The sequence below is a fragment of the Bombina bombina genome, chromosome 3 (assembly GCF_027579735.1).
Source record: "Bombina bombina isolate aBomBom1 chromosome 3, aBomBom1.pri, whole genome shotgun sequence".
NCBI classification, from domain to species: Eukaryota; Metazoa; Chordata; class Amphibia; order Anura; family Bombinatoridae; genus Bombina; species Bombina bombina.
Window position 1 is genome coordinate 1,269,446,286 of NC_069501.1, and position 26,740 is coordinate 1,269,473,025.

A 26,740-nucleotide genomic window follows, 5' to 3' on the forward strand; every position below is an offset into this window, starting at 1 on the left:
TATTTTGATAGGGCTATTAGATTAGGTGTAATTAGTTTAAATATCTGATAATATGTTTTTTATTTTCTGTAATTTAGTGTTTTTTTGTACTTTAGATAATTGTATATAATTTAGTTAATTGTATTTAATTTAGTTAATTTATTTAATTGTAGGGTTAGGTTAGGTGTTAGTGTAACTTAGGTTAGGTTTTATTTTACAGGTACTTTTGTATTTATTTTAGCTAGTTAGTTATTAAATAGTTAATAACTATTTAATAACTATTCTACTTAGTTAAAATAAATACAAACTTGCCTGTAAAATGAAAAATAAACTATAAAATAGCTACAATGTAACTATTAGTTATATTGTAGCTAGCTTAGGGTTTATTTTATAGGTAAGTATTTAGTTTTAAATAGGAATAATTTATTTAATGATAGTAATTTTATTTATATTTATTTAAATTAGATTTAAGTTAGGGGGTGTTAGGGTTAGGGTTAGACTTAGGTTTAGGGGTTAATAAATTTAATATAGTGGCGGCGAGGTTGGGGACGGCAGATTAGGGGTTAATAAGTATAATGTAGGTGGCGGCGCTGGCGGGGGGGGGGGGCAGATTAGTGGTTAATAAGTATAATGTAGGTGGCGGTGGTGTTGGGGGTGGCAGAATAGGGGTTAATAAGTATAATTTAGGTGGCGGCGGTGGCGGGGGCAGATTAGGGGTTAATGAGTATAATGTAGGTGGTGGCGGTGTTGGGGGAGGCAGATTAGGGGTTAATAAGTATAATGTAGGTGGCGGCGGTGTAGGGGGGGCAGATTAGGGGTTAATAACATAATGTAGATGGCGGTGGGCTCCGGGAGCAGCAGGATAGGGGTTAATAAGTTTATTAGAGTGGCGGTGGGCTCTGGGAGCGGCGGTTTAGGGGTTAATAACTTTATTTAGTTCCGGCAAGGGGCAGTGAGCAGCGGGATAGGGGTAAAACAGTTTAGTATAGTGGCGGTGTTTAGTGACAGTATACCAATAAAGCTGGGGAAAGCCGGAGAGCAGCGAGATCGATGACTGTTAGTTAACAACAGTCCGCTGCTCATCGCACTGTACTTGGTGCGCAGCTTTTTGACAGCTTTTTTTGGTAACTTTGGTAACTTTGGAGAGCGTATTCAGGTCCGCGTTTTGGTGCCGGCGAATGCTAGAAAGTTGATGGCTTGATAAATAGGCCCCAAAGTCTCTGGCTGTCACTGTACTCTAAGCAGGAAAATATATTTTCTGTTGTATTCCCACAATCTCTCTACCTCTGTTTCCACCTTAACTCACTCACTTCCACAAGCATTACAGCCCTGTATTCTCCATACACTCACTGAACCACCTGCATAATAATATATAATATGCTGCAAAGTACAGGGATAATTTTATATGTATGTTACATATCAGCAATATGTAAAATATAACAATTTTGATATATGAATTATAGAACAAATGTTCCCCTTGACATTCACTCAAATATTTTCAAATGTTTTCAGAGAATAAATATTAACATTTAAATATTGATTCCCATAGACTTACATTATGGGAATGAGCAAGCTGATGTTCATATGTAAATTTGTATATTTTACATTACAAAAATGAATTTTCATTCAGTAATTTTGCATGAATAGATATTCTGTGCTCCTTTACCTGTGTTTGTCAGCAGTATAGTGGGGGTAATGTATTCGTTGTTCTGATCCAGATGATACAGGAGACCACAAAATGTTACAGAACACCATTGCACCAAAAACACCCAGGCCGACAAACTGAAGCTGGAAGGAAGAAAAAAGTTAGCGCAAGATCTCTGTGACTGTATTTGTGTCTATAACAGGATCTTATTTTAACCCCTTGTATTCCAAAGAGGACTGCAATGCCTTACTACACAAAGCATCAAATACTTTATTATCCAAAGTTTTCTTGACACCCAAGATCTTACCGTGACTTTCAGTGTGAGCCCTTCTGACTCTTACAGATAAGTGTATTTTTGTAAAACTCTATTTCTAACGCTGAAAGCATTTTATAGAAATCAGTTGCACATATCAGGTGTCAAGCAAAAGTATTATAAGAACCTTTTGTAGCAAATAACTTCATGGTTAGGGCATTCATTTGCTTCACTGTACAATGAGTTTTAAAGAAACACTGTACTCAAAAAAACTTCTGTGATCTTTATGAAAGTGCAGCATCTAAAGTGAAATGTATTTAAAATTAAATTTACGCTAATACAGCTGTATCAGTTTTGCACTTCCTACTAATCTCTACTGGCTGATAGGCAATTCCTACTAATCCTTTTTGGCTGACAGGCACTACTAATTGCTCATTGGCTCAAAGGCACTTCCCACTGATGTTCATTGGTTGATAGGCACTTCCTACTAATTGCTCAATGGCTGATAGGCACTTCCCACTGAGGTTCATTGGTTGATAGATACTTCCTACTAATTGCTCAATGGCTGATAGAAACCACCGAGGTTCATTGATTGATAGGTACTTCCTAATCATGTTTATTGGTTGATAGGCACTTCCTACTAATTGCTCATTGGCTGATAGACACTTCCCACTGAGGTTCATTGATAGATAGGTACTTCCTAATTATGTTCATTGGTTGATAGGCACTTCCTAATGATGACTATTAGCTGGTAGTCAGTTACTTGTGATGTTTATTGAGTATTAGTAAAACTGGATATTTAAAATTTATATTTGAACAAATTTTACTTCAAAATTATTCAGCCAATAAAAAACATTTTTTTCAAAGGGATAACATTACATTTTTACAACAATAATCATTTAAAGTGAAGGTCAATTTGGATGAATTAGTGCCCAGTTTTTAATAAACCGATTAAAAACAAGGGCACTTTAATTCATCAAAATTGACATTTCACTCCTTTTCTTAAAAAACTTACCTTTTAATCCTGTCAGCCGCTTCAGCGCTTCCTCCGCCCGTCGCAAGCCCTTTTCGCGGGTCCAAAATGATGAATCCAGCTTCCTCCAATCACAGAGTTGCATCAGGCCATGATCCCCCAGGGGGGAAGCCATGATTGGAGGAAGCCGGATTTGTCATTTCTGACGTAAGAAGAGGTTTCAGACGGCCGGGAGAATCGCTGGAGCGGCATTCAGGATTAAAAGGTAAGTTTTTGAAGAAAAGGAGTGAAATGTCAATTTTGATGAATTAAAGTGCCCTTGTTTTTAATAGGTTTATTGAAATCCGGGCACTAATTCATCCAAATTGACCTTCACTTTACTGACATGTTGAAGAGAGGACTGGGTCTGATTATTTAGCATGCGGATTCATCACCAAACCTAAGTATTTCTTAATTATCGCTTATTGATCAGTTAATGAATGAATTATATAATAACCATATATCTACATAACTTACTAGTAAAGGTAAAAAAAATGGACTTGTCCAAAGAGAGAGTTTCTTACTAATCTGGGACAGGTGGAAATTGTCAGTGCTGCTTGTTTAAGTGATACTGGTACTGCCCAATTTGTTCCACACTTCTCACAATCGATAAAGGTTTTGTCCTGATACAGCAGACAAGGAGTTAATACCACATCATGTGGGGCTGTCATGTGTTGGAATTATAGTCTTTCCCTTTAAAGAGACATAGGAGTGAAAATTAAACTGTCACGATTCAGAGTTGTATAATTAAAAAAATCCAATCCAATGATGTGGAAAGACCTAAACTTGCCCACTCATAACCCCGACCCCTTGTATGTGACCACCTAACATGTGCGGCACCACTCACAAATACCAGAGGGCCACTGAGCTCTTAAATCGGCCACATCCCAGAAAGCACCCTGCAAATGGTGGGAGGTAAAGGTAAATGTACACATGAGCTCCTAAATCTCGTGTGATAAAGGGATACCAGGGATCCTCAGTACATAGAGTAGCACAAGACTAATTTACCTGAATCCGTAATGACAACAAATACATATAGTAGACTTGTGTAAGGTTACCTCTTAAGGATTTGCAGTATACTCATGAAAGCAATTGCAAATCATATTACAGAAAAGAAACTAGCAGTGGCATATTATGGCCTATGCAAATTAGCTCTATGCCTATGGCAGCAGAATTAAGGCGGACAGGAAAACATAATTTATGCTTACAAGATAAATTCCTTTCCTTCCTGGCAGGGAGAGTCCACAATTTCATTCCCTACTGTTGGGAAATACAACACCTGGCCACCAGGAGGAGGCAAAGACACCCCAGCCAAAAGCTTAAATATACCTCCCACTTCCCCTATCCTCAGAAAGGTTTCCATTTTATTATCCATATGCTCTCTAAAAGAACTATCCTCCAGATGGACAGTAGTACGCTTAGCCAGCGTAGAAACACCGCCATCCACCTTAGGGATGGAACCTCACAAGTCTTATTGAGAGTCAGGGACCGGGAATAATTTTTTAAAAGTAGACGAGGTGGAAAAAGAAGTTCCTGTCTTTATAAACCCTGTCTAATTTAGGGGTCCTCAGGGAGTGTAACCTCTGGAACCTCTAGCATAGGCAGAACCTCCTTTTAATAAAAAACGCAGATGCTCAATTTTAAATCTAAAGGAGGGTTCCTCCGATGAAGGAGGTTTAGAAACTGAAGTCTCCGACTCAGAAAGATCACTCTCTGAAGCTACAGGGATTAACTCATCCTCGGAGATCTGGGACATAGAGTCATCTAAATATTTGTCGGAATTCGCTACTAAGTCAGGAGAACTATGCTAAAACTTTCTCTTGCATTTGTTAGAGCAAGGTAAGGCGCTCAGGGCCACAGACACCGCCAATTGTAACTGCGCTGTAAAGTCAGCAGGGAAAAAAAAACTCCAGATGCAGGATTAGATGAGCCGCAGGGAACTGCATGTGGAGCAGGTAGTGTAGAAAGGGACCCAGATTCCTGAGTGGTAGACGGCTCAGAGGGAGTAATAACGCTATGAGTATTAGCAGGCTTGTCTCCCTTCTTAGACTTTAGAACAGTGCTTAGGCAAATAGAACAAAATTGAGCAGGCGGGCAAACCATGACCTCATTACAATATAAACAGGAATTATTAATCAGTACAGAAGGAGCGGAACCTTCTATTGTAATATCAATAGCTAGGATATACTCACAGAAGGACAGACAAAAAGTAAACACTTTATTCAAAAAACTGCACCTTTATAATCCCAATGGCTGGGGCACTCACCACCTCCTAGACCCAGACAGCTAACAGAGAAAAACTAAATTTATGCTTACCTGATAAATGTCTTTCTTTCTGGACTCGGAGAGACCACAACATCATTCCAATTACTAGTGGGATATTCAACTCCTGGCCTGCAGGATAAGGCAAAGAGCACTCCAGCAAAGCTGTTATGTGTAACTGCCTTACCCATAACCCCCAGTCATTCATCCGAAGGAAATGGAAAGAATGAAAAACACAAGAGTGAAAAAGTGCCTGAGGTTAACTCAAAAAACTGCCAAATTATATTAAAAAAGAGGGTGGGGTTGTGGACTCTCCGGTAAGCATAAATTTTGTTTTCTTTCCTACGACATGGAGAGTCTACCACATCATTCCAATTACTATTGGGAACCAATAGCCAAGCTAGAGGACACGGAATGAACAGGGAGGGAGAAAAAAGGCAGGAGGACCTAAACAGAAGGCCTCACCGCTTGAAGAACCTTTCTCCCAAAAGAAGCCGAGGCCAAGGCAAAAGTATAAAATTTTTAGAATTTGGAAAAAGTATGTAGAGAGGACCATGTTGCAACCTTGCAAATCTGATCCACAGAAGCCTCATTTTTGAAAGCCCAAAAAGAAGAATGAGTCGTAATTCTCTCAGAAGGCTGCTATCCAGCAGTCTCATAAGCCAAACGAATCAAACTTCTCAACCACAGAGACAGAGAAGTAGAAGTGGCCTTCTGACCCTTACGTTTTCCAGAGAAAACAACAAACAGGGCAAACGATTGCCGAAAATCTTTATTAGCTTGCAAGTAGAATTTTAGAGCCCGCACAACATCCAAGTTATGCAAAAGACGTTCCTTTTGAGAAGAAAGATTAGGACAAAAAGAAGGAACACCAATTTCCTGATTAATGTTTCGATACAATACCACCTTAGGGAGAAACCCCAATTTAGTACTAAGGACCGCCTTATCAGCATGAAAAATAAGGTACGGGGAATCACACTGCAGAGCTAAGAGCTCAGACACTCTGCGAGCAGAAGAAATGTCAACAAGAAACAAAATTTTCCAGGATAACAGTTTTATATCAACAACATGCATTGGCTCAAACAGAGCTTGCTGCAAAACTTTAAGCACTAAATTAAGACTCCACGGGAGAGCAACATGTTTAAACACAGGCTTGATTCTAACCAGGGCCTGTACAAAAGCTTGAACACCTGGTAGGTCTGCCAGATGTTTGTGCAAAAGGATAGATAACGCAGAAATCTGACCCTTTAAGGTACTGACCGATAAACCCTTATCCAGGCCATCCTGAAGAAAAGACAAAATCCAGGGAGTCTGCACCCGGCTCCAGGAGAAACCCTTAGATTCACACCAATAAAGATATTTATGCCATATCTTATGGTAAATCTTGCGAGTAACCGGTTTTCGAGTCTGAATCATAGTATCAATGACCGCTTCAGAAAAAAACACATTTAGAATGAATTAGGCGTTCAATCTCCAAGCAGTTAGCGTCAGAGAATCTAGGTTTGGATGGAGGAAGGGACCCTGAAGTAGAAGGTCTTTCCACTGAGGTAACCTCCAAGGAGGTAGAGATGACATCCTAACTAGATCCGCAAACCAGATCCTGCGAGGCCATGCAGGAGCTATTAGTATCACTGAACAGCTCCTCAGCTTGGTGTCCATAGTCACAATTTCCCAGGAAGGTCTCAGAAAACAAGTGCCCCAAGACAGATGTTGCTATGACACCCACCACAAGAGAGAGTCTCTTGTTAGAGGGTCCAGATTTATCCTCTGTGATAAATCCGAATGATCTCCGTTCCATTGACAGAGCATACAAAGTTGCAGTGGTCGTAGATGGAACCGAGCAAAAGGAATGATGTCCATGGATACCACCATCAGACCAATCACCTCCATGCATTGAGCCACAGATAGACGAAAGGCAGACTGGAGAGAAAGGCAGGAAGCAAGAATTTTGTTTTTTCTAAACTCCATCAGGAAAATCTTCATGGACAGCGAATCTATAATAGTCTCTAGGAAACACACTTTGGTAGATGGAACAAGAGAACTTTTTTCCAAATTCACATTCCACCCATGGGAATGAAGAAAAGACAACAGCATCTCTGTATGAGATTTGGCTAGTTGAAAAGATGACGCCTGAACCAAGATGTCATCTAGATCAGGGGTCGCCAACCTTTCGGACATGATTTTTTTTTTTTTTTAAAAAGGTACAAGTCTCTATAATGTGTGTATGTATGTATGTGTTATATATATATATATATATATTTACACACATACATACAACTGAGAGAATACTTCCAAATGACATACACATACTGTACATAACTAGTATAACCATAGCTAAGTTCACATTATGTATATATTTACACATTTTTAAGAATTATTTTTTGGGATTTAACTAACTGAATGACAGAACTGAGAGAATACTTCCAAATGACAGATGAGGGGTGAGTGATAACTTTTGAGCTGGAAATAGGCAGAAAGTGGGGGGAAAAAAGAATTGTTTAAAAGGACCACAAGACTTCCAAGTTACCTCCCCAGTTAGGAATTATTCAAAGCTACTTATGATCATGGACAGACATTGGAGTCATAAATTAAGTTTATATCAGAAAGCTCTCAATATGGATGTGAGCTAACCACGACTGATGTTACTGGCAATTACTATAATACTGGTGGGATATGGCTGATCTGCTGGATGGCAACTACTGGAATTCAAGTGGAATTGCTTTGTATGTGGGATAATTATTAGAATGAAAAAGTAAATTTATGCTTACCTAATAAATTAATTTCTTCTATGGTACGACAAGTCCACGGATTCATCCTTTACTTGTGGGATATTATCCTCCTGCTAACAGGAAGTGGCAAAGAGCACCACAGCAGAGCTGTCTATATAGCTCCTCCCTTAACTCCACCCCCAGTAATTCGACCGAAGGTACAGGAAGAAAAACAGAATTTATGTTTACCTGATAAATTGCTTTCTCCAACGGTGTGTCCGGTCCACGGCGTCATCCTTACTTGTGGGATATTCTCTTCCCCAACAGGAAATGGCAAAGAGCCCAGCAAAGCTGGTCACATGATCCCTCCTAGGCTCCGCCTACCCCAGTCATTCGACCGACGTTAAGGAGGAATATTTGCATAGGAGAAACCATATGGTACCGTGGTGACTGTAGTTAAAGAAAATAAATTATCAGACCTGATTAAAAAAACCAGGGCGGGCCGTGGACCGGACACACCGTTGGAGAAAGCAATTTATCAGGTAAACATAAATTCTGTTTTCTCCAACATAGGTGTGTCCGGTCCACGGCGTCATCCTTACTTGTGGGAACCAATACCAAAGCTTTAGGACACGGATGAAGGGAGGGAGCAAATCAGGTCACCTAAATGGAAGGCACCACGGCTTGCAAAACCTTTCTCCCAAAAATAGCCTCAGAAGAAGCAAAAGTATCAAACTTGTAAAATTTGGTAAAAGTGTGCAGTGAAGACCAAGTCGCTGCCCTACATATCTGATCAACAGAAGCCTCGTTCTTGAAGGCCCATGTGGAAGCCACAGCCCTAGTGGAATGAGCTGTGATTCTTTCGGGAGGCTGCCGTCCGGCAGTCTCGTAAGCCAATCTGATGATGCTTTTAATCCAAAAAGAGAGAGAGGTAGAAGTTGCTTTTTGACCTCTCCTTTTACCGGAATAAACAACAAACAAGGAAGATGTTTGTCTAAAATCCTTTGTAGCTTCTAAATAGAATTTTAGAGCGCGAACAACATCCAAATTGTGCAACAAACGTTCCTTCTTTGAAACTGGTTTCGGACACAGAGAAGGTACGATAATCTCCTGGTTAATGTTTTTGTTAGAAACAACTTTTGGAAGAAAACCAGGTTTAGTACGTAAAACCACCTTATCTGCATGGAACACCAGATAAGGAGGAGAACACTGCAGAGCAGATAATTCTGAAACTCTTCTAGCAGAAGAAATTGCAACTAAAAACAAAACTTTCCAAGATAATAACTTAATATCAACGGAATGTAAGGGTTCAAACGGAACCCCCTGAAGAACTGAAAGAACTAAATTGAGACTCCAAGGAGGAGTCAAAGGTTTGTAAACAGGCTTAATTCTAACCAGAGCCTGAACAAAGGCTTGAACATCTGGCACAGCTGCCAGCTTTTTGTGAAGTAACACAGACAAGGCAGAAATCTGTCCCTTCAGGGAACTTGCAGATAATCCTTTTTCCAATCCTTCTTGAAGGAAGGATAGAATCTTAGGAATCTTAACCTTGTCCCAAGGGAATCCTTTAGATTCACACCAACAGATATATTTTTTCCAAATTTTGTGGTAAATCTTTCTAGTTACAGGCTTTCTGGCCTGAACAAGAGTATCGATAACAGAATCTGAGAACCCTCGCTTCGATAAGATCAAGCGTTCAATCTCCAAGCAGTCAGCTGGAGTGAAACCAGGTTCGGATGTTCGAACGGACCCTGAACAAGAAGGTCTCGTCTCAAAGGTAGCTTCCAAGGTGGAGCCGATGACATATTCACCAGATCTGCATACCAAGTCCTGCGTGGCCACGCAGGAGCTATCAAGATCACCGACGCCCTCTCCTGATTGATCCTGGCTACCAGCCTGGGGATGAGAGGAAACGGCGGGAACACATAAGCTAGTTTGAAGGTCCAAGGTGCTACTAGTGCATCCACTAGAGCCGCCTTGGGATCCCTGGATCTGGACCCGTAGCAAGGAACTTTGAAGTTCTGACGAGAGGCCATCAGATCCATGTCTGGAATGCCCCACAGCTGAGTGACTTGGGCAAAGATTTCCGGATGGAGTTCCCACTCCCCCGGATGCAATGTCTGACGACTCAGAAAATCCGCTTCCCAATTTTCCACTCCTGGGATGTGGATAGCGGACAGGTGGCAGGAGTGAGACTCCGCCCATAGAATGATTTTGGTCACTTCTTCCATCGCTAGGGAACTCCTTGTTCCCCCCTGATGGTTGATGTACGCAACAGTTGTCATGTTGTCTGATTGAAACCGTATGAACTTGGCCCTCGCTAGCTGAGGCCAAGCCTTGAGAGCATTGAATATCGCTCTCAGTTCCAGAATATTTATCGGTAGAAGAGATTCTTCCCGAGACCAAAGACCCTGAGCTTTCAGGGATCCCCAGACCGCGCCCCAGCCCATCAGACTGGCGTCGGTCGTGACAATGACCCACTCTGGTCTGCGGAATGTCATCCCTTGTGACAGGTTGTCCAGGGACAGCCACCAACGGAGTGAGTCTCTGGTCCTCTGATTTACTTGTATCTTCGGAGACAAGTCTGTATAATCCCCATTCCACTGACTGAGCATGCACAGTTGTAATGGTCTTAGATGAATGCGCGCAAAAGGAACTATGTCCATTGCCGCTACCATCAACCCGATCACTTCCATGCACTGAGCTATGGAAGGAAGAGGAACGGAATGAAGTATCCGACAAGAGTCTAGAAGCTTTGTTTTTCTGGCCTCTGTCAGAAATATCCTCATTTCTAAGGAGTCTATTATTGTTCCCAAGAAGGGAACCCTTGTTGACGGAGATAGAGAACTCTTTTCCACGTTCACTTTCCATCCGTGAGATCTGAGAAAGGCCAGGACTATGTCCGTGTGAGCCTTTGCTTGAGGAAGGGACGACGCTTGAATCAGAATGTCGTCCAAATAAGGTACTACAGCAATGCCCCTTGGTCTTAGCACAGCTAGAAGGGACCCTAGTACCTTTGTGAAAATCCTTGGAGCAGTGGCTAATCCGAAAGGAAGCGCCACGAACTGGTAATGCTTGTCCAGGAATGCGAACCTTAGGAACCGATGATGTTCCTTGTGGATAGGAATATGTAGATACGCATCCTTTAAATCCACCGTGGTCATGAATTGACCTTCCTGGATGGAAGGAAGAATAGTTTGAATGGTTTCCATCTTGAACGATGGAACCTTGAGAAACTTGTTTAAGATCTTGAGATCTAAGATTGGTCTGAACGTTCCCTCTTTTTTGGGAACTATGAACAGATTGGAGTAGAACCCCATCCCTTGTTCTCTTAATGGAACAGGATGAATCACTCCCATTTTTAACAGGTCTTCTACACAATGTAAGAATGCCTGTCTTTTTATGTGGTCTGAAGACAACTGAGACCTGTGGAACCTCCCCCTTGGGGGAAGCCCCTTGAATTCCAGAAGATAACCTTGGGAGACTATTTCTAGCGCCCAAGGATCCAGAACATCTCTTGCCCAAGCCTGAGCGAAGAGAGAGAGTCTGCCCCCCACCAGATCCGGTTCCCGGATCGGGGGCCAACATTTCATGCTGTCTTGGTAGCAGTGGCAGGTTTCTTGGCCTGCTTTCCCTTGTTCCAGCCTTGCATTGGTCTCCAAGCTGGCTTGGCTTGAGAAGTATTACCCTCTTGCTTAGAGGACGTAGCACTTTGGGCTGGTCCGTTTCTACGAAAGGGACGAAAAACATAATTTATGCTTACCTGATAAATTCCTTTCTTCTGTTGTGTGATCAGTCCACGGGTCATCATTACTTCTGGGATATTATCTGCTCCCCTACAGGAAGTGCAAGAGGATTCACCCAGCAGAGTTGCTATATAGCTCCTCCCCTCTACGTCACCTCCAGTCATTCGACCAAAGACCAACGAGAAAGGAGAAGCCAAGGGTGTAGTGGTGACTGGATTATAATTTAAAAATATTTACCTGCCTTAAAAAACAGGGCGGGCCGTGGACTGATCACACAACAGAAGAAAGGAATTTATCAGGTAAGCATAAATTATGTTTTCTTCTGTTATGTGTGATCAGTCCACGGGTCATCATTACTTCTGGGATACCAATACCAAAGCAAAAGTACACGGATGACGGGAGGGATAGGCAGGCTCATTATACGGAAGGAACCACTGCCTGAAGAACCTTTCTCCCAAAAATAGCCTCCGAAGAAGCAAAAGTGTCAAATTTGTAAAATTTGGAAAAAGTATGAAGCGAAGACCAAGTTGCAGCCTTGCAAATCTGTTCAACAGAGGCCTCATTCTTAAAGGCCCAAGTGGAAGCCACAGCTCTAGTAGAATGAGCTGTAATTCTTTCAGGAGGCTGCTGTCCAGCAGTCTCATAGGCTAAACGAATTATGCTACGAAGCCAGAAGGAGAGAGAGGTAGCCGAAGCCTTATGACCTCTCCTCTGACCAGAGTACACGACAAACAGGGAAGACGTTTGTCGAAAATCCTTAGTTGCCTGCAAGTAGAACTTGAGGGCACGAACTACATCCAGATTGTGTAGAAGACGTTCCTTCTTTGAAGAAGGATTTGGACACAAGGATGGAACAACAATCTCTTGATTGATATTCCTGTTAGTGACTACCTTAGGTAAGAACCCAGGTTTAGTACGCAGAACTACCTTGTCTGAGTGAAAGATCAGATAAGGAGAATCACAATGTAAGGCTGATAATTCAGAGACTCTTCGAGCCGAGGAAATAGCCATTAAAAATAGAACTTTCCAAGATAACAATTTTATATCAATGGAATGAAGGGGTTCGAACGGAACACCCTGTAAAACATTAAGAACTAAGTTTAAACTCCATGGCGGAGCAACAGTTTTAAACACAGGCTTGATCCTAGCTAAAGCCTGACAAAATGCCTGGACGTCTGGATTTTCTGACAGACGCTTGTGTAACAAGATGGACAGAGCTGAGATCTGTCCCTTTAATGAGCTAGCCGATAAACCCTTTTCTAAACCTTCTTGTAGAAAGGACAATATCCTAGGAATCCTAACCTTACTCCAGGAGTAATCTTTGGATTCACACCAGTATAGGTATTTACGCCATATTTTATGGTAAATCTTTCTGGTAACAGGCTTCCTAGCCTGTATCAGGGTATCAATAACCGACTCAGAAAAACCACGTTTTGATAAAATCAAGCGTTCAATTTCCAAGCAGTCAGCTTCAGAGAAGTTAGATTTTGATGTGTTGAATGGACCCTGTATCAGAAGGTCCTGTCTTAGAGGTAGAGACCAAGGCGGACAGGATGACATGTCCACTAGATCTGCATACCAAGTCCTGCGTGGCCATGCAGGTGCTATTAGAATCACTGATGCTCTCTCCTGTTTGATTTTGGCAATCAATCGAGGAAGCAGCGGGAAGGGTGGAAACACATAAGCCATCCTGAAGTTCCAAGGTGCTGTCAAAGCATCTATCAGAACCGCTCCCGGATCCCTGGATCTGGATCCGTAGCGAGGAAGTTTGGCGTTCTGGCGAGACGCCATGAGATCTATATCTGGTTTGCCCCAACGTCGAAGTATTTGGGCAAAGACCTCCGGATGAAGTTCCCACTCCCCCCGGATGAAAAGTCTGGCGACTCAAGAAATCCGCCTCCCAGTTCTCTACTCCCGGGATGTGGATTGCTGACAGGTGGCAAGAGTGAGACTCTGCCCAGCGAAATATCTTTGATACTTCCATCATTGCTAGGGAGCTTCTTGTCCCCCCTGATGGTTGATGTAAGCTACAGTCGTGATGTTGTCCGACTGAAACCTGATGAACCCCCGAGTTTTTAACTGGGGCCAAGCTAGAAGGGCATTGAGAACTGCTCTCAATTCCAGAATGTTTATTGGCAGGAGACTTTCCTCCTGACTCCATTGTCCCTGAGCCTTCAGAGAATTCCAGACAGCGCCCCAACCTAGTAGGCTGGCGTCTGTTGTTACAATTGTCCAGTCCGGCCTGCTGAATGGCATCCCCCTGGACAGATGTGGCCGAGAAAGCCACCATAGAAGAGAGTTTCTGGTCTCTTGATCCAGATTCAGAGTGGGGGACAAATCTGAGTAATCCCCATTCCACTGACTCAGCATGCACAATTGCAGCGGTCTGAGATGTAGACGTGCAAAGGGAACTATGTCCATTGCTGCTACCATTAAGCCGATCACCTCCATGCATTGAGCTACTGACGGGAGTTGAATGGAATGAAGGACACGGCATGCATTTAGAAGCTTTGTTAATCTGTCTTCTGTCAGATAAATCTTCATTTCTACAGAATCTATAAGAGTCCCCAAGAATGGAACTCTTGTGAGAGGAAAGAGAGAACTCTTCTTTTCGTTCACTTTCCATCCATGCGACCTTAGAAATGCCAGAACTAACTCTGTATGATACTTGGCAGTTTGAAAGCTTGAAGCTTGTATCCAGAATGTCGTCTAGGTACGGAGCTACCGAAATTCCTCGCGGTCTTAGTACCGCCAGAAGGGCACCCAGAACCTTTGTGAAGATTCTTGGAGCCGTAGCCAATCCGAATGGAAGGGCTACAAACTGGTAATGCCTGTTTAAGAAGGCAAACCTTAGATACCGGTAATGATCTTTGTGAATCGGTATGTGAAGGTAAGCATCCTTTAAATCCACTGTGGTCATGTACTGACCCCGCTTGGATCATGGGTAAGATTGTCCGAATAGTTTCCATTTTGAACGATGGAACTCTTAGGAATTTGTTTAGGATCTTTAAATCCAAGATTGGCCTGAAAGTTCCCCTCTTTTTTGGGAACCACAAACAGGTTTGAGTAAAACCCCTTGTCCTTGTTCCGACCGCGGAACCGGATGGATCACTCCCCATTAATAATAGATCTTGTACACAGCGTAGAAACGCGTCTTTCTTGAATTTGGTTTGTTGACAACCTTGACAGATGAAATCTCCCTCTTGGGGGAGAGAATTTGAAGTCTAGAAGGTATCCCTGAGATATGATCTCTAGCGCCCAGGGATCCTGGACATCTCTTGCCCAAGCCTGGGCGAAGAGAGAGAGTCTGCCCCCCACTAGATCCGGTCCCGGATCGGGGGCCCTCGGTTCATGCTGTCTTAGGGGCAGCAGCAGGTTTCCTGGCCTGCTTGCCCTTGTTCCAGGACTGGTTAGGTTTCCAGCCTTGTCTGTAACGAGCAACAGCTCCTTCCTGACTTGGTGCAGTGGAAGTTGGTGCTGCTCCTGCTTTGAAATTCCGAAAGGGACGAAAATTAGACTGTCTAGCCTTAGCTTTGGCTTTGTCTTGAGGTAGAGCGTGGCCCTTACCTCCTGTAATGTCAGCAATAATTTCTTTCAAACCGGGCCCAAATAAAGTTTGCCCCTTGAAAGGTATATTAAGTAATTTGGACTTAGAAGTTACATCAGCCGACCAGGATTTTAGCCACAGCGCCCTACCGTGCCTGAATGGCGAATCCTGAATTCTTAGCCGTAAGTTTGGTTAAATGTACTACGGCCTCCGAAATGAATGAATTAGCTAGTTTAAGGACTCTAAGCCTGTCCGTAATGTCGTCCAGCGTAGCTGAACTAAGGTTCTCTTCCAGAGACTCAATCCAAAATGCTGCCGCAGCCGTGATCGGCGCGATGCATGCAAGGGGTTGTAATATAAAACCTTGTTGAACAAACATTTTCTTAAGGTAACCCTCTAATTTTTTATCCATAGGATCTGAAAAAGCACAGCTATCCTCCACCGGGATAGTGGTACGCTTAGCTAAAGTAGAAACTGCTCCCTCCACCTTAGGGACCGTCTGCCATAAGTCCCGTGTGGTGGCGTCTATTGGAAACATCTTTCTAAATATTGGAGGGGGTGAGAACGGCACACCGGGTCCATCCCACTCCTTAGTAACAATTTCAGTTAATCTCTTAGGTATAGGAAAAAACGTCAGTACTCGCCGGTACCGCAAAGTATTTATCCAACCTACACATTTTCTCTGGTATTGCAACAGTGTTACAATCGTTAAGAGCTGCTAAAACCTCCCCTAGTAATACACGGAGGTTTTCCAGTTTAAATTTAAAATTTGAAATATCTGAATCCAATCTGCTTGGATCAGAACCGTCACCTACAGAATGAAGCTCTCCGTCCTCATGCTCTGCAAGCTGTGACGCAGTATCAGACATGGCCCTAGAATTATCAGCGCACTCTGTTCTCACCCCAGAGTGATCACGCTTGCCTCTTAGTTCTGGTAATTTAGCCAAAACTTCAGTCATAACAGTAGCCATATCTTGTAATGTTATCTGTAATGGCTGCCCAGATGTACTAGGCGCCATAATATCACGCACCTCCCGGGCGGGAGATGCAGGTACTGACACGTGAGGCGAGTTAGTCGGCATAACTCTCCCCTCGCTGTTTGGTGAAATTTGTTCAATTTGTACAGATTGACTTTTATTTAAAGTAGCATCAATACAGTTAGTACATAAATTTCTATTGGGCTCCACCTTGGCATTGGAACAAATGACACAGGTATCTTCCTCTGAATCAGACATGTTTAACACACTAGCAATAAACATGCAACTCGGTTACAATTTTATTTAATAAAAACGTACTGTGCCTCAAGAAGCACTAAACGATTAAATGACAGTTGAAATAATGAACTGAAAAACAGTTATAGCATCACTCTTAACAACAACACAACTTTTTAGCAAAGGTTTGTTCCCATTAGTAAAATAACACTAATTAAATTTTAAACATAAAATTACAGAGCAACGTTTTAAATCACAGTCACTATATAAGTCTCACAGCTCTGCTGAGAGAATCTACCTCCCTTCAAAGAAGTTTGAAGACCCCTGAGTTCTGTTAGAGATGAACCGGATCATGCAGAAAAAACTGACTGGAAATTTTTGATGCGTAGCAAAGAGCGCCAAAAACGGCCCCCTCCCTCTCACACACAGCAGTGAGAGAGAAACGAAACTGTCATAATTAACACAAGCAAACTGCCAAGTGGAAAAATAATGCCCAAATATTTATTCACTCAGTACCTCACTAATGCAAACGATTCTACATTCCAGCAAAAACGTTTAACATGAAAAATACCTAATAAAAGGTTTAATGTACTTTTACAGAGTAATTCCGGTGAAATACCATCCCCAGAATACTAAAGTGTAGAGCATACATACATGTTCATTATAACGGTATGGCAGGATCTTTTCATCAATTCCATTCAGAAAATAAAAACTGCTACATACCTCAATGCAGATTCAACTGCCCGCTGTCCCCTGATCTGAAGTTTTTACCTCCCTCAGATGGCCGAGAAACAGCAATATGATCTTAACTACTCCGGTTAAAATCATAAGAAAAACTCTGGTAGATTCTTCTTCAAACTCTGCCAGAGAGGTAATAACACGCTCCCGGTGCTATTGTAAAATAACAAACTTTTGATTGAAGTTCTAAAAACTAAGTATAATCACCATAGTCCTCTCACACCTCCTATCTAGTCTTTGGGTGCAAGAGAATGACTGGAGGTGACGTAGAGGGGAGGAGCTATATAGCAACTCTGCTGGGTGAATCCTCTTGCACTTCCTGTAGGGGAGCAGATAATATCCCAGAAGTAATGATGACCCGTGGACTGATCACACATAACAGAAGAAATTAGGTTTATTTTTTGCCTTGAAAGGGCCGATCCTGAGGAAGGGCGTGGCCCTTACCCCCAGTGATATCAGAGATAATCTCTTTCAAGTCAGGGCCAAACAGCGTTTTCCCCTTGAAAGGAATGTTAAGTAGCTTGTTCTTGGAAGACGCATCAGCCGACCAAGATTTCAACCAAAGCGCTCTGCGCGCCACAATAGCAAACCCAGAATTCTTAGCCGCTAACCTAGCCAATTGCAAAGTGGCGTCTAGGGTAAAAGAATTAGCCAATTTGAGAGCATTGATTCTGTCCATAATCTCCTCATAAGGAGGAGAATCACTATCGACCGCCTTTATCAGCTCATCGAACCAGAAACATGCGGCTGTAGCGGACAGGGACAACGCATGAAATTGGTTGTAGAAGGTAACCCTGCTGAACAAACATCTTTTTAAGCAAACCTTCTAATTTTTTATCCATAGGATCTTTGAAAGCACAACTATCCTCTATGGGTATAGTGGTGCGTTTGTTTAAAGTGGAAACCGCTCCCCTCGACCTTGGGGACTGTCTGCCATAAGTCCTTTCTGGGGTCGACCATAGGAAACAATTTTTTAAATATGGGGGGAGGGACGAAAGGAATACCGGGCCTTTCCCATTCTTTATTAACAATGTCCGCCACCCGCTTGGGTATAGGAAAAGCTTCTGGGAGCCCCGGCACCTCTAGGAACTTGTCCATTTTACATAGTTTCTCTGGGATGACCAACTTGTCACAATCATCCAGAGTGGATAATACCTCCTTAAGCAGAATGCGGAGATGTTCCAACTTAAATTTAAATGTAATCACATCAGGTTCAGCATGTTGAGAAATGTTCCCTGAATCAGTAATTTCTCCCTCAGACAAAACCTCCCTGGCCCCATCAGACTGGGTTAGGGGCCCTTCAGAAACATTATTATCAGCGTCGTCATGCTCTTCAGTATCTAAAACAGAGCAGTCGCGCTTACGCTGATAAGTGTTCATTTTGGCTAAAATGTTTTTGACAGAATTATCCATTACAGCCGTTAATTGTTGCATAGTAAGGAGTATTGGCGCGCTAGATGTACTAGGGGCCTCCTGAGTGGGCAAGACTCGTGTAGACGAAGGAGGGAATGATGCAGTACCATGCTTACTCCCCTCACTTGAGGAATCATCTTGGGCATCATTGTCATTGTCACATAAATCACATTTATTTAAATGAATAGGAATTCTGGCTTCCCCACATTCAGAACACAGTCTATCTGGTAGTTCAGACATGTTAAACAGGCATAAACTTGATAACAAAGTACAAAAACGTTTTAAAATAAAACCGTTACTGTCACTTTAAATTTTAACTGAACACACTTTATTACTGCAATTGCGAAAAAACATGAAGGAATTGTTCAAAATTCACCAAATTTTCACCACAGTGTCTTAAAGCCTTAAAAGTATTGCACACCAAATTTGGAAGCTTTAACCCTTAAAATAACGGAACCGGAAGCCGTTTTGAACTCTAACCCCTTTACAGTCCCTGGTATCTGCTTTGCTGAGACCCAACCAAGCCCAAAGGGGAATACGATACCAAATGACGCCTTCAGAGCCTGCCGATATTATTATATCAAAATACCCAAATAAAATGATTCCTCAAGGCTAAATATGTGTTAATAATGAATCGATTTAGCCCAGAAAAAGTCTACAGTCTTAATAAGCCCTTGTGAAGCCCTTATTTACGATCGTAATAAACATGGGCTTACCGGATCCCATAGGGAAAATGACAGCTTCCAGCATTACATCCGTCTTGTTAGAATGTGTCATACCTCAAGCAGCAAGAGACTGCTCACTGTTCCCCCAACTGAAGTTAATTGCTCTCAACAGTCCTGTGTGGAACAGCCATGGATTTTAGTGACGGTTGCTAAAATCATTTTCCTCATACAAACAGAAATCTTCATCTCTTTTCTGTTTCTGAGTAAATAGTACATACCAGCACTATTTCAAAATAACAAACTCTTGATTGAATAATAAAAAACTACAGTTAAACACTAAAAAACTCTAAGCCATCTCCGTGGAGATGTTGCCTGTACACGGCAAAGAGAATGACTGGGGTAGGCGGAGCCTAGGAGGGATCATGTGACCAGCTTTGCTGGGCTCTTTGCCATTTCCTGTTGGGGAAGAGAATATCCCACAAGTAAGGATGACGCCGTGGACCGGACACACCTATGTTGGAGAAAAGGAGAAACTGAAAGGTGCAGAGGTGACTGAAGTTTAAATCAAAAAATATAATCTGTCTTAAAATGACAGGGCGGGCCGGTGGACTCATCGTACCATAGAAGAAATTAATTTATCAGGTAAGCATAAATTTACTTTTCTTCTATAAGGTACGACGAGTCCACGGATTCATTCTTTACTTGTGGGATACAATACCAAAGCTATAGGACACGATGAAGGGAGGGACAAGACAGGAACCTAAACAGAAGGCACCACTGCTTGAAGAACTTTTCTCCCCAAAAATAGCCTCCGAAGAAGCAAAAGTATCAAATTTGGAAAAGGTATGAAGGGAAGACCAAGTCGCAGCCTTACAAATCTGTTCAACAGAAGCAACATTTTTAAAAGCCCATGTGGAAGCCACCGCTCTAGTAGAGCTGAGCTGTAACTCTTTCAGGAGGCTGCTGTCCAGCAGTCTCGTATGCAAACGGATGATGCTTTTCAGCCAAAAAGAAAGAGAGGTAGCCGTAGCTTTTTGACCTCTACGCTTTCCAGAATAGACAACAAACAGAGAAGATGTTTGACGGAAATCTTTGGTCGCTTGCAAAGTAAAAACTTCAAAGCACGAACCACGTCCAAGTTGTGCAACAGACGCTCCCTTTTAGAGGTAGGATTAGGACACAGGGAAGGAACAACAATTTCCCTGATTAATATTCTTATTAGTAACAACCTTAGGAAGAAATCCAGGTTTGGTGCGCAAAACCACCTTATCAGCATGGAAAACAAGATAAGGTGAGTAACACTATAAAGCAGATAATTCAGAAACTCTTTGAGCCGAAGAGATAGCTACTAAAAAACAGAAGATAGAAGCTTAATATCAATGGAATGCATAGGTTCAATAGGAACCCCCTTGAAGAACCTTTAAGAACTAAATTCAAACTCCATGGCGGAGCAACAGGTTTAAACACAGGCTTGATTCTAACTAAAGCCTGACAAAATGACTGAACGTCTAGCACATCTGCCAGATGCCTTGTGCAGTAAAATTGACAAAGCAGGGGAACTTCCAAGGCGGCGGCCAGACAGATTACTAGATTGTTTGATGCTCCATCTCTTTACTCTCAATCTGCTTACAAAACCTTTATTAATGCTCCATCAAGTATTATTTTTTCCCTCAAATTGCACAGCAGAGTGAACCCTATCGAGCGATACCATTATTTTACAGTTTTGGAGCTTCATTTAATCTACTGGAATAAAACACGGGCTGCGGCCTAGAACTTAACCCCCGGCAGGGATCCAGCATGTCCCTGTCGTTAAGATACAGTGAGATTCCGCAGAACACTGTAATAATTTTCTCATCCTAACACAGGAGCCATCTACAATTTCAAAGTAGCCACATACAGGGGGCTTGTATTTGCAGCAGCGTACCATATTTGCACTATGGCTATGGAAGCTCTGGACAGATGGGAGCGCACTATAACCCAGGCGATAAGTGACCATTACCGGAGTCTGGAGATAGAGCTATGCAAGCTATTTCTAACTGGGAAGACATTGAGGGCGATCAATTCAGAATCTTAGATCCGCCAACAAGGAGCTATGAAGATGAGCTCAGGAGTGGCCCGATCATTACTACTACCACCTCCCTATCTAGCCAAATAGACTACGGTAGGGTCTCTGGGAAAGATCAGCTGCCCGTGCTGGAGCCCAGTCAGGAGGACTTTGCAGTAACGGGGGCCTTAACCTGCACTGAGCAGGAGATTATTCCTCAAACGAAGGCCGCATCTGAGTTGGAGGTGGAAACCTCCCTTGCTCCCTTAGAGGAGATGACTTACCTCAGCGGCGCAGTGCTGATACACCAGGATTGCCAGATGCCACAGGCCGTCCCATTCACCAGCATCACAATCTCTGGCCCGGCGCCACGGCAAGGTGAGAATGATTGCACCCGTTCCCTCATGGCCATACCTGGGTCTGGAGGTCCTGCTGCTCGAGACGAATGGACTTTGCTGTCTTGTGTTCATGCCGGGTGCTCCCTTCATCCGCAGGACTGTAGGTACTGGCAGCAGCACTCCCCTTGCTTAGAGTTCCGGTATGGTGTGGGCTAAAATAAGGGAGACTTTGGCTTGCCGTGCAGGGCTGGAAGACCAAGAGACTTACATTGATAAGCCTCCGCGGAATAGTAATATCCCCGCTAATATCTGAACGGCTTTCACGCCATAATGAGGACCTTCTGTTGGGGGCCCGTTCTAGCCCGCCCTTTGATCTCCCTGCGGGTCTCAGCTGCATTCAAGCACTACGGGACATTACTCGCATGTTTACACTCTTTTGGTTGGTTAGTTATGTAAGGAATGTGGAATTGTTAATATGCCCTATTTACTAAATGCATTATTGAAGCTGGGTTATAACTGATTGCCTAACTCTGGGGGTGTAGGGTAGCGATGCATGTATTTGGGATGCTATGTAAATATGCAGATTTTACTTCTTGTTACACTTGACAACTATATGGAGGTCTATGTTACTCTAATTGTCTGTCATGACCTAAATCTTCCTTGTAGCCTCTATCACTAGGCAGTGTATAGTTAGGATTTATGACACCATGTTTTTTTAACCACCATTATACCTCCCACATTGACCCCTGTGATCTGGGCAATAAAGCTTGTAACTAAAGCTAGTATTGCTCTATCCTCCTACATCCTGGCTTGCTAGTGGGGGGGGGGGGGGGAGCTTCTGAACTTAGGAGACCTACCTACTGTTTTATTAGTATTTAAATATTAGTTGTTAGTGCAACACAGCTTGCTAATTGGATCTTAATGTGCTTGCTTGACTTACAGCCCTGTGCATATTTTTATGAAACATTGGGATATTTTTAACTGGAGATATAATTCAATGCACTTCCTCCCGCTATGAGATCCAACTATTACCCCTGGGACATCAAGCTCACCACCTCTCTATTAATATTTACAGGCTCCGGTACCCTTTACATTCCCATATATACTGTGTATAGACTAAACCCTGTTAAATCTTTTCTGGCTCCCATGTTGATTTATTGGTGGTTTCCTTATTACCTAGCATGACACGCATACTATGTGTTTGTTTGTTTTCTACTGTCCTTACTATCTGAGTTAAAAACCCACTAACTTCATACAATTGTTGTTACAGTAGTAAATTTCACCGTGGGTTATATTTATGTTATTTATGCTATATATGCTATGTAAAGTTATACTCATATATTTATATTTATCATATTATAGTTAAAATGGGGATCCAAAAGTGGCCTTACCTTGTTTACAATTCTCCTACTATCCTTTGTAATTGCTAAGTTTGAGACCCAAAAGTGGCTCATCTTCGCTTCAAGGAGATAAACGTAGTAAAAAACTATTTAGGCAATTGTTTTTCATTATTGAATTTTGCACTTTCTTGTATTAACTGCAATTTTTAGTATGGGTATTGTTATGCTGTTGTGAAGTGTAATGACTGTATAACCCTCCTTTAAACGTGCTGTATGACTATGTTTCTTTAACCCTCAATAAAAATTATTTAAAAAAAAAAAAAAAAAAAAAAATTGACAAAGCAGATATCTGTCCCTTAGAGAACTAGCTGATAACCCCTTCTCCAATCCTTCTTGGAGAAAGGAAAAAATCCTAGGAATCCTGATCTTACTCCATGAGTAGCCTTTGGATTCACACCAATAAAGATATTTACACCATATCCTTTCGAGCCTGAATCAAGATATCTATGACCGGGAGGGGCGAGAGCCAACCGCCAAGCTACGCAAGACGTGCCTCTACAGAGCTCCTGAAGGCAGATTATTAAAATTATTTTGTTATGGCATACTAGTACCTACATAGCCTGGTATCCTGACCCTGGGCCATACACATTAGGACATGGACTTCAAGTTTGAGGGCTCAAAATAAAATAAATAGCTGATATAGAAAACCACCAGCCAGCTACAACCGCACCAGGGAGTTCGGTATCACGACTGTCAAATACCCGTGAGACGGACTTGCCTAACACCGGTCCACACCTAGCTGACTAATAGCCTACTGTGTTACTCTCAAATGGAGAAGCTCCTCAGCATCCTTAAATCTTTATTGGTGGGACATAAGCAGTAAAGCCCCGACAGAAACTTCCACGGGCTTAAAGAATATCCTTATGGAAATGCGCAACAAAGATGGCGCCTACTTCCCCTGATCGCCTATGACACCCTTGAGGGAAAATCAGATAGCAGACTCTTTGCCAGCTGGGAAACTGCATCGACACACTCAGGAGGGACTGCCTGCTCGTGTCTCAGCTAGCACCCTGCAGGAGCCAGCAAATAGCGACTCGATGCTGCTGTATTCTGAGGCGACATCCTGCACTACGCTGCAGTTATAGATTTCATAAGGCCCATCCGGACCGCTGCCGGACGCCACCTTCAGCTCTCCCCCTCTCACCACCTATGCTCCCAAACAGCTCTGGCATTGGAAGCGATCAAGAGCCAGGAAGATGTGGATGAGTGCTGTACGCGCTCAGCAGCGAATGCCACATCCTAACTAAGACATCTCCAGAGGGGGGGAGAAAAGCCTGGGACTGCAGACATGTCTTCTTCCCGCGAGGGCACAGCTCACCACCTCTCCCTCCCGCAGATGCTTCTCCTTATCAGAAGAGCTCACAAGGAAACGGACCGAGGGTCATGGTATCTTACCTACATCCTGGGGAACTCTATACATGGTACATGTATGATAGCCCAGCAGGCAGCATTTGTATCCAGCTTTGTTGGGCCAAAGAGATAGACAGTTTACCGTGCTCCCTATAGCTGAGCCTCAGAGATGCGGAGTAGGCTAGATCACACGCAGGTTTGGAGGCCCCATTCGTCATACTCCGCAGCTGGCTCTTCTGTTTCATAGTATCTGCAAGATTACCACGGACAATGCAGTCTAGCAAGTCTTAGTAGCCACTTCTGTAGTGACTCGCTCACATTACTAGCGGACAGCTCTATTGTACAAAGCACAAGATGGTACAAGCTTTAAAGAGATGGTCTGCTATTCTCTACATAAGGAAAGTAACCCCGGATTTATTAGTCTCACTCTATACGTTTTGAGCCAACACACAGAGGACTGATGAACGTTGTGCTTGTGAGAGGTCATAATTTAGATGGGTTTAATTATGGTATAATTCCTTTGTCTATCAAAGTTGTAATATCTTTTATGTTAAAATGTACCCTAGGTTAAGGTTAGTTAACTGTTTTAAATTACTATTCAATAACTTTTATGCCTCTACCTTGGATATATGTTTATATTCTGTTATGTAAATTTCTCCTAGAATATAGGGTATATATCAACTTATACTTATTCACTTGCACTGGGGGCTTAGATTAAGCAGTGGATACTCACAAAGCTCACCCAGCTAACACAGTTGATAATCACATTATTTCCATGCACCCTTGTTTATATGTCATTATTGTGTGTTAGTGTGTAGTAACCTTGAATTGGGTACATTATGCCTTACTAAAAAAGCTGTTTGACATAACCGTGGATCTTAACTGTGTTAGTCCTTACTAACACCCACTCTTCCTCTTCTTTATATAGCTCATAGTCCATACACTTCTGAGGTTATTGCATTCTGGTATTTATATCAAACTCCATATCATAACACTAATTCCTTAACCTCTGAGAATGTACCATTACTTGCTCACCTCTACCATATTATTGGCGTCAGTTGTAGCAACACTATTTATATTGTTTTTTTCTTTCAGGAGAGCAGCTCCTACGTAACTGTAAGCTCTATATTCTTATTATATGGGTCAGCTACTCTATTTTCGTCATGGAGACACGCATACCGCACAAATTATTAAGTGAAGCAGGTACTAGACTATATTTCTAGATAGCTGACATCTTTGATGATAATTCAGTAGTCTGGGAGTGAGATATCATGATCTCTCCAGTGGTAAGAACTTGGTCTCAGACACCTACCACAATCAAGATCCAAACTCCAAAAGCCCTCATCCACTATAGGTATTTAATGAAGTGTATATGCTCTATCATTGTATCTCAGGTTGATAGTTCGGTCTGGCTAAATAGAGTACTCTCTGTTAATTCAAACTTGTTTGATATATAATGTCACCTAGTTTCTCTCTTATCTTATTATGTTTTTCTTAAGGGTTCTCGGCGATCCCTTGTCTACTGGTGTTTTATATTTTGTATTAATCGCTTTCCTGGAGGGAAGAACTCTAATATCCACAATAGCCTGAAATAAATCCATGTTCAGTTTGATGTTTATAAGTTAACCCAGCATGCTGTATTATGCCCTACTAGTTCCTATATTTATGGCCCCGTCCCCCCCACCCCTTTCCCTATGCGTATAGCGGTGCTTACCCGCTGAATATCCCCCACCCCCCCTATTAACCTCGGCCCAAGAGTGGCTGATATTTATGTTGACCCTCCACAGACTGATATTTTGGTCTTAGGTAAAATGCTATTAGAATGTGGAGCTCATACGCTGATAATATATTATAAAATGAAGTTTTATTTAATCTCGCCCAAGATACTGTCTATCTTCAAAACCGGATTTCAAAATGTATTTTCTCTTGCTATATATGCCTATTGTTTTCTCAACAATGCCTATGTATAGACAATGTATTAATCTCTCTGTTGTAACTTTGGCCTGAGGGCGAGTTTTTGTTGTGATGATATGTGTCTTAACTTCAATAAAAAAATAATTTTAAAAAAAAAAGATATCTATGACCGACTCAGAGAATCCCCGCTTGGATAAAATCAAACGTTCAATCTCCAGGCAGTCAGTCGCAGAGAAACTAGATTTGGATGCTGGAACGGAGCTTGAATGAGAAGGTCCCGTCTCAGAGGTAGTGTCCATGGTGGTAGAGATGACATGTTCACCAGGTCTGCATACCAAGTCCTGCGTGGCCACGCAGGTGCTATCAAAATCACCAAAGCTCTCTCCTGTTTGATTCTGGCAATCAGACAAGGGAGGAGAAGAAATGGTGGAAACACATAAGCCAGGTTGAACGACCAAGGTACTGCTAGAGCATCTATCAGTACTGCTTGAGGATCCCTTGATCTGGACCTGTAA

General features: G+C 42.4%; 1 protein-coding gene across 1 annotated transcript in view; it reads right to left on the reverse strand.

Annotated features, from left to right (window-relative positions):
- Nucleotides 1–26,740, reverse strand: part of LOC128652729 (protein sel-1 homolog 3) — a 611,474-nt gene that overhangs the window by 510,944 nt on the left and 73,790 nt on the right. Inside the window, exon 4 of the mRNA XM_053705661.1 lies at nucleotides 1,646–1,767. Within this exon, the coding sequence (XP_053561636.1) occupies nucleotides 1,646–1,767 (122 nt within the window). The remainder of the gene's footprint in view (nucleotides 1–1,645; nucleotides 1,768–26,740) is intronic.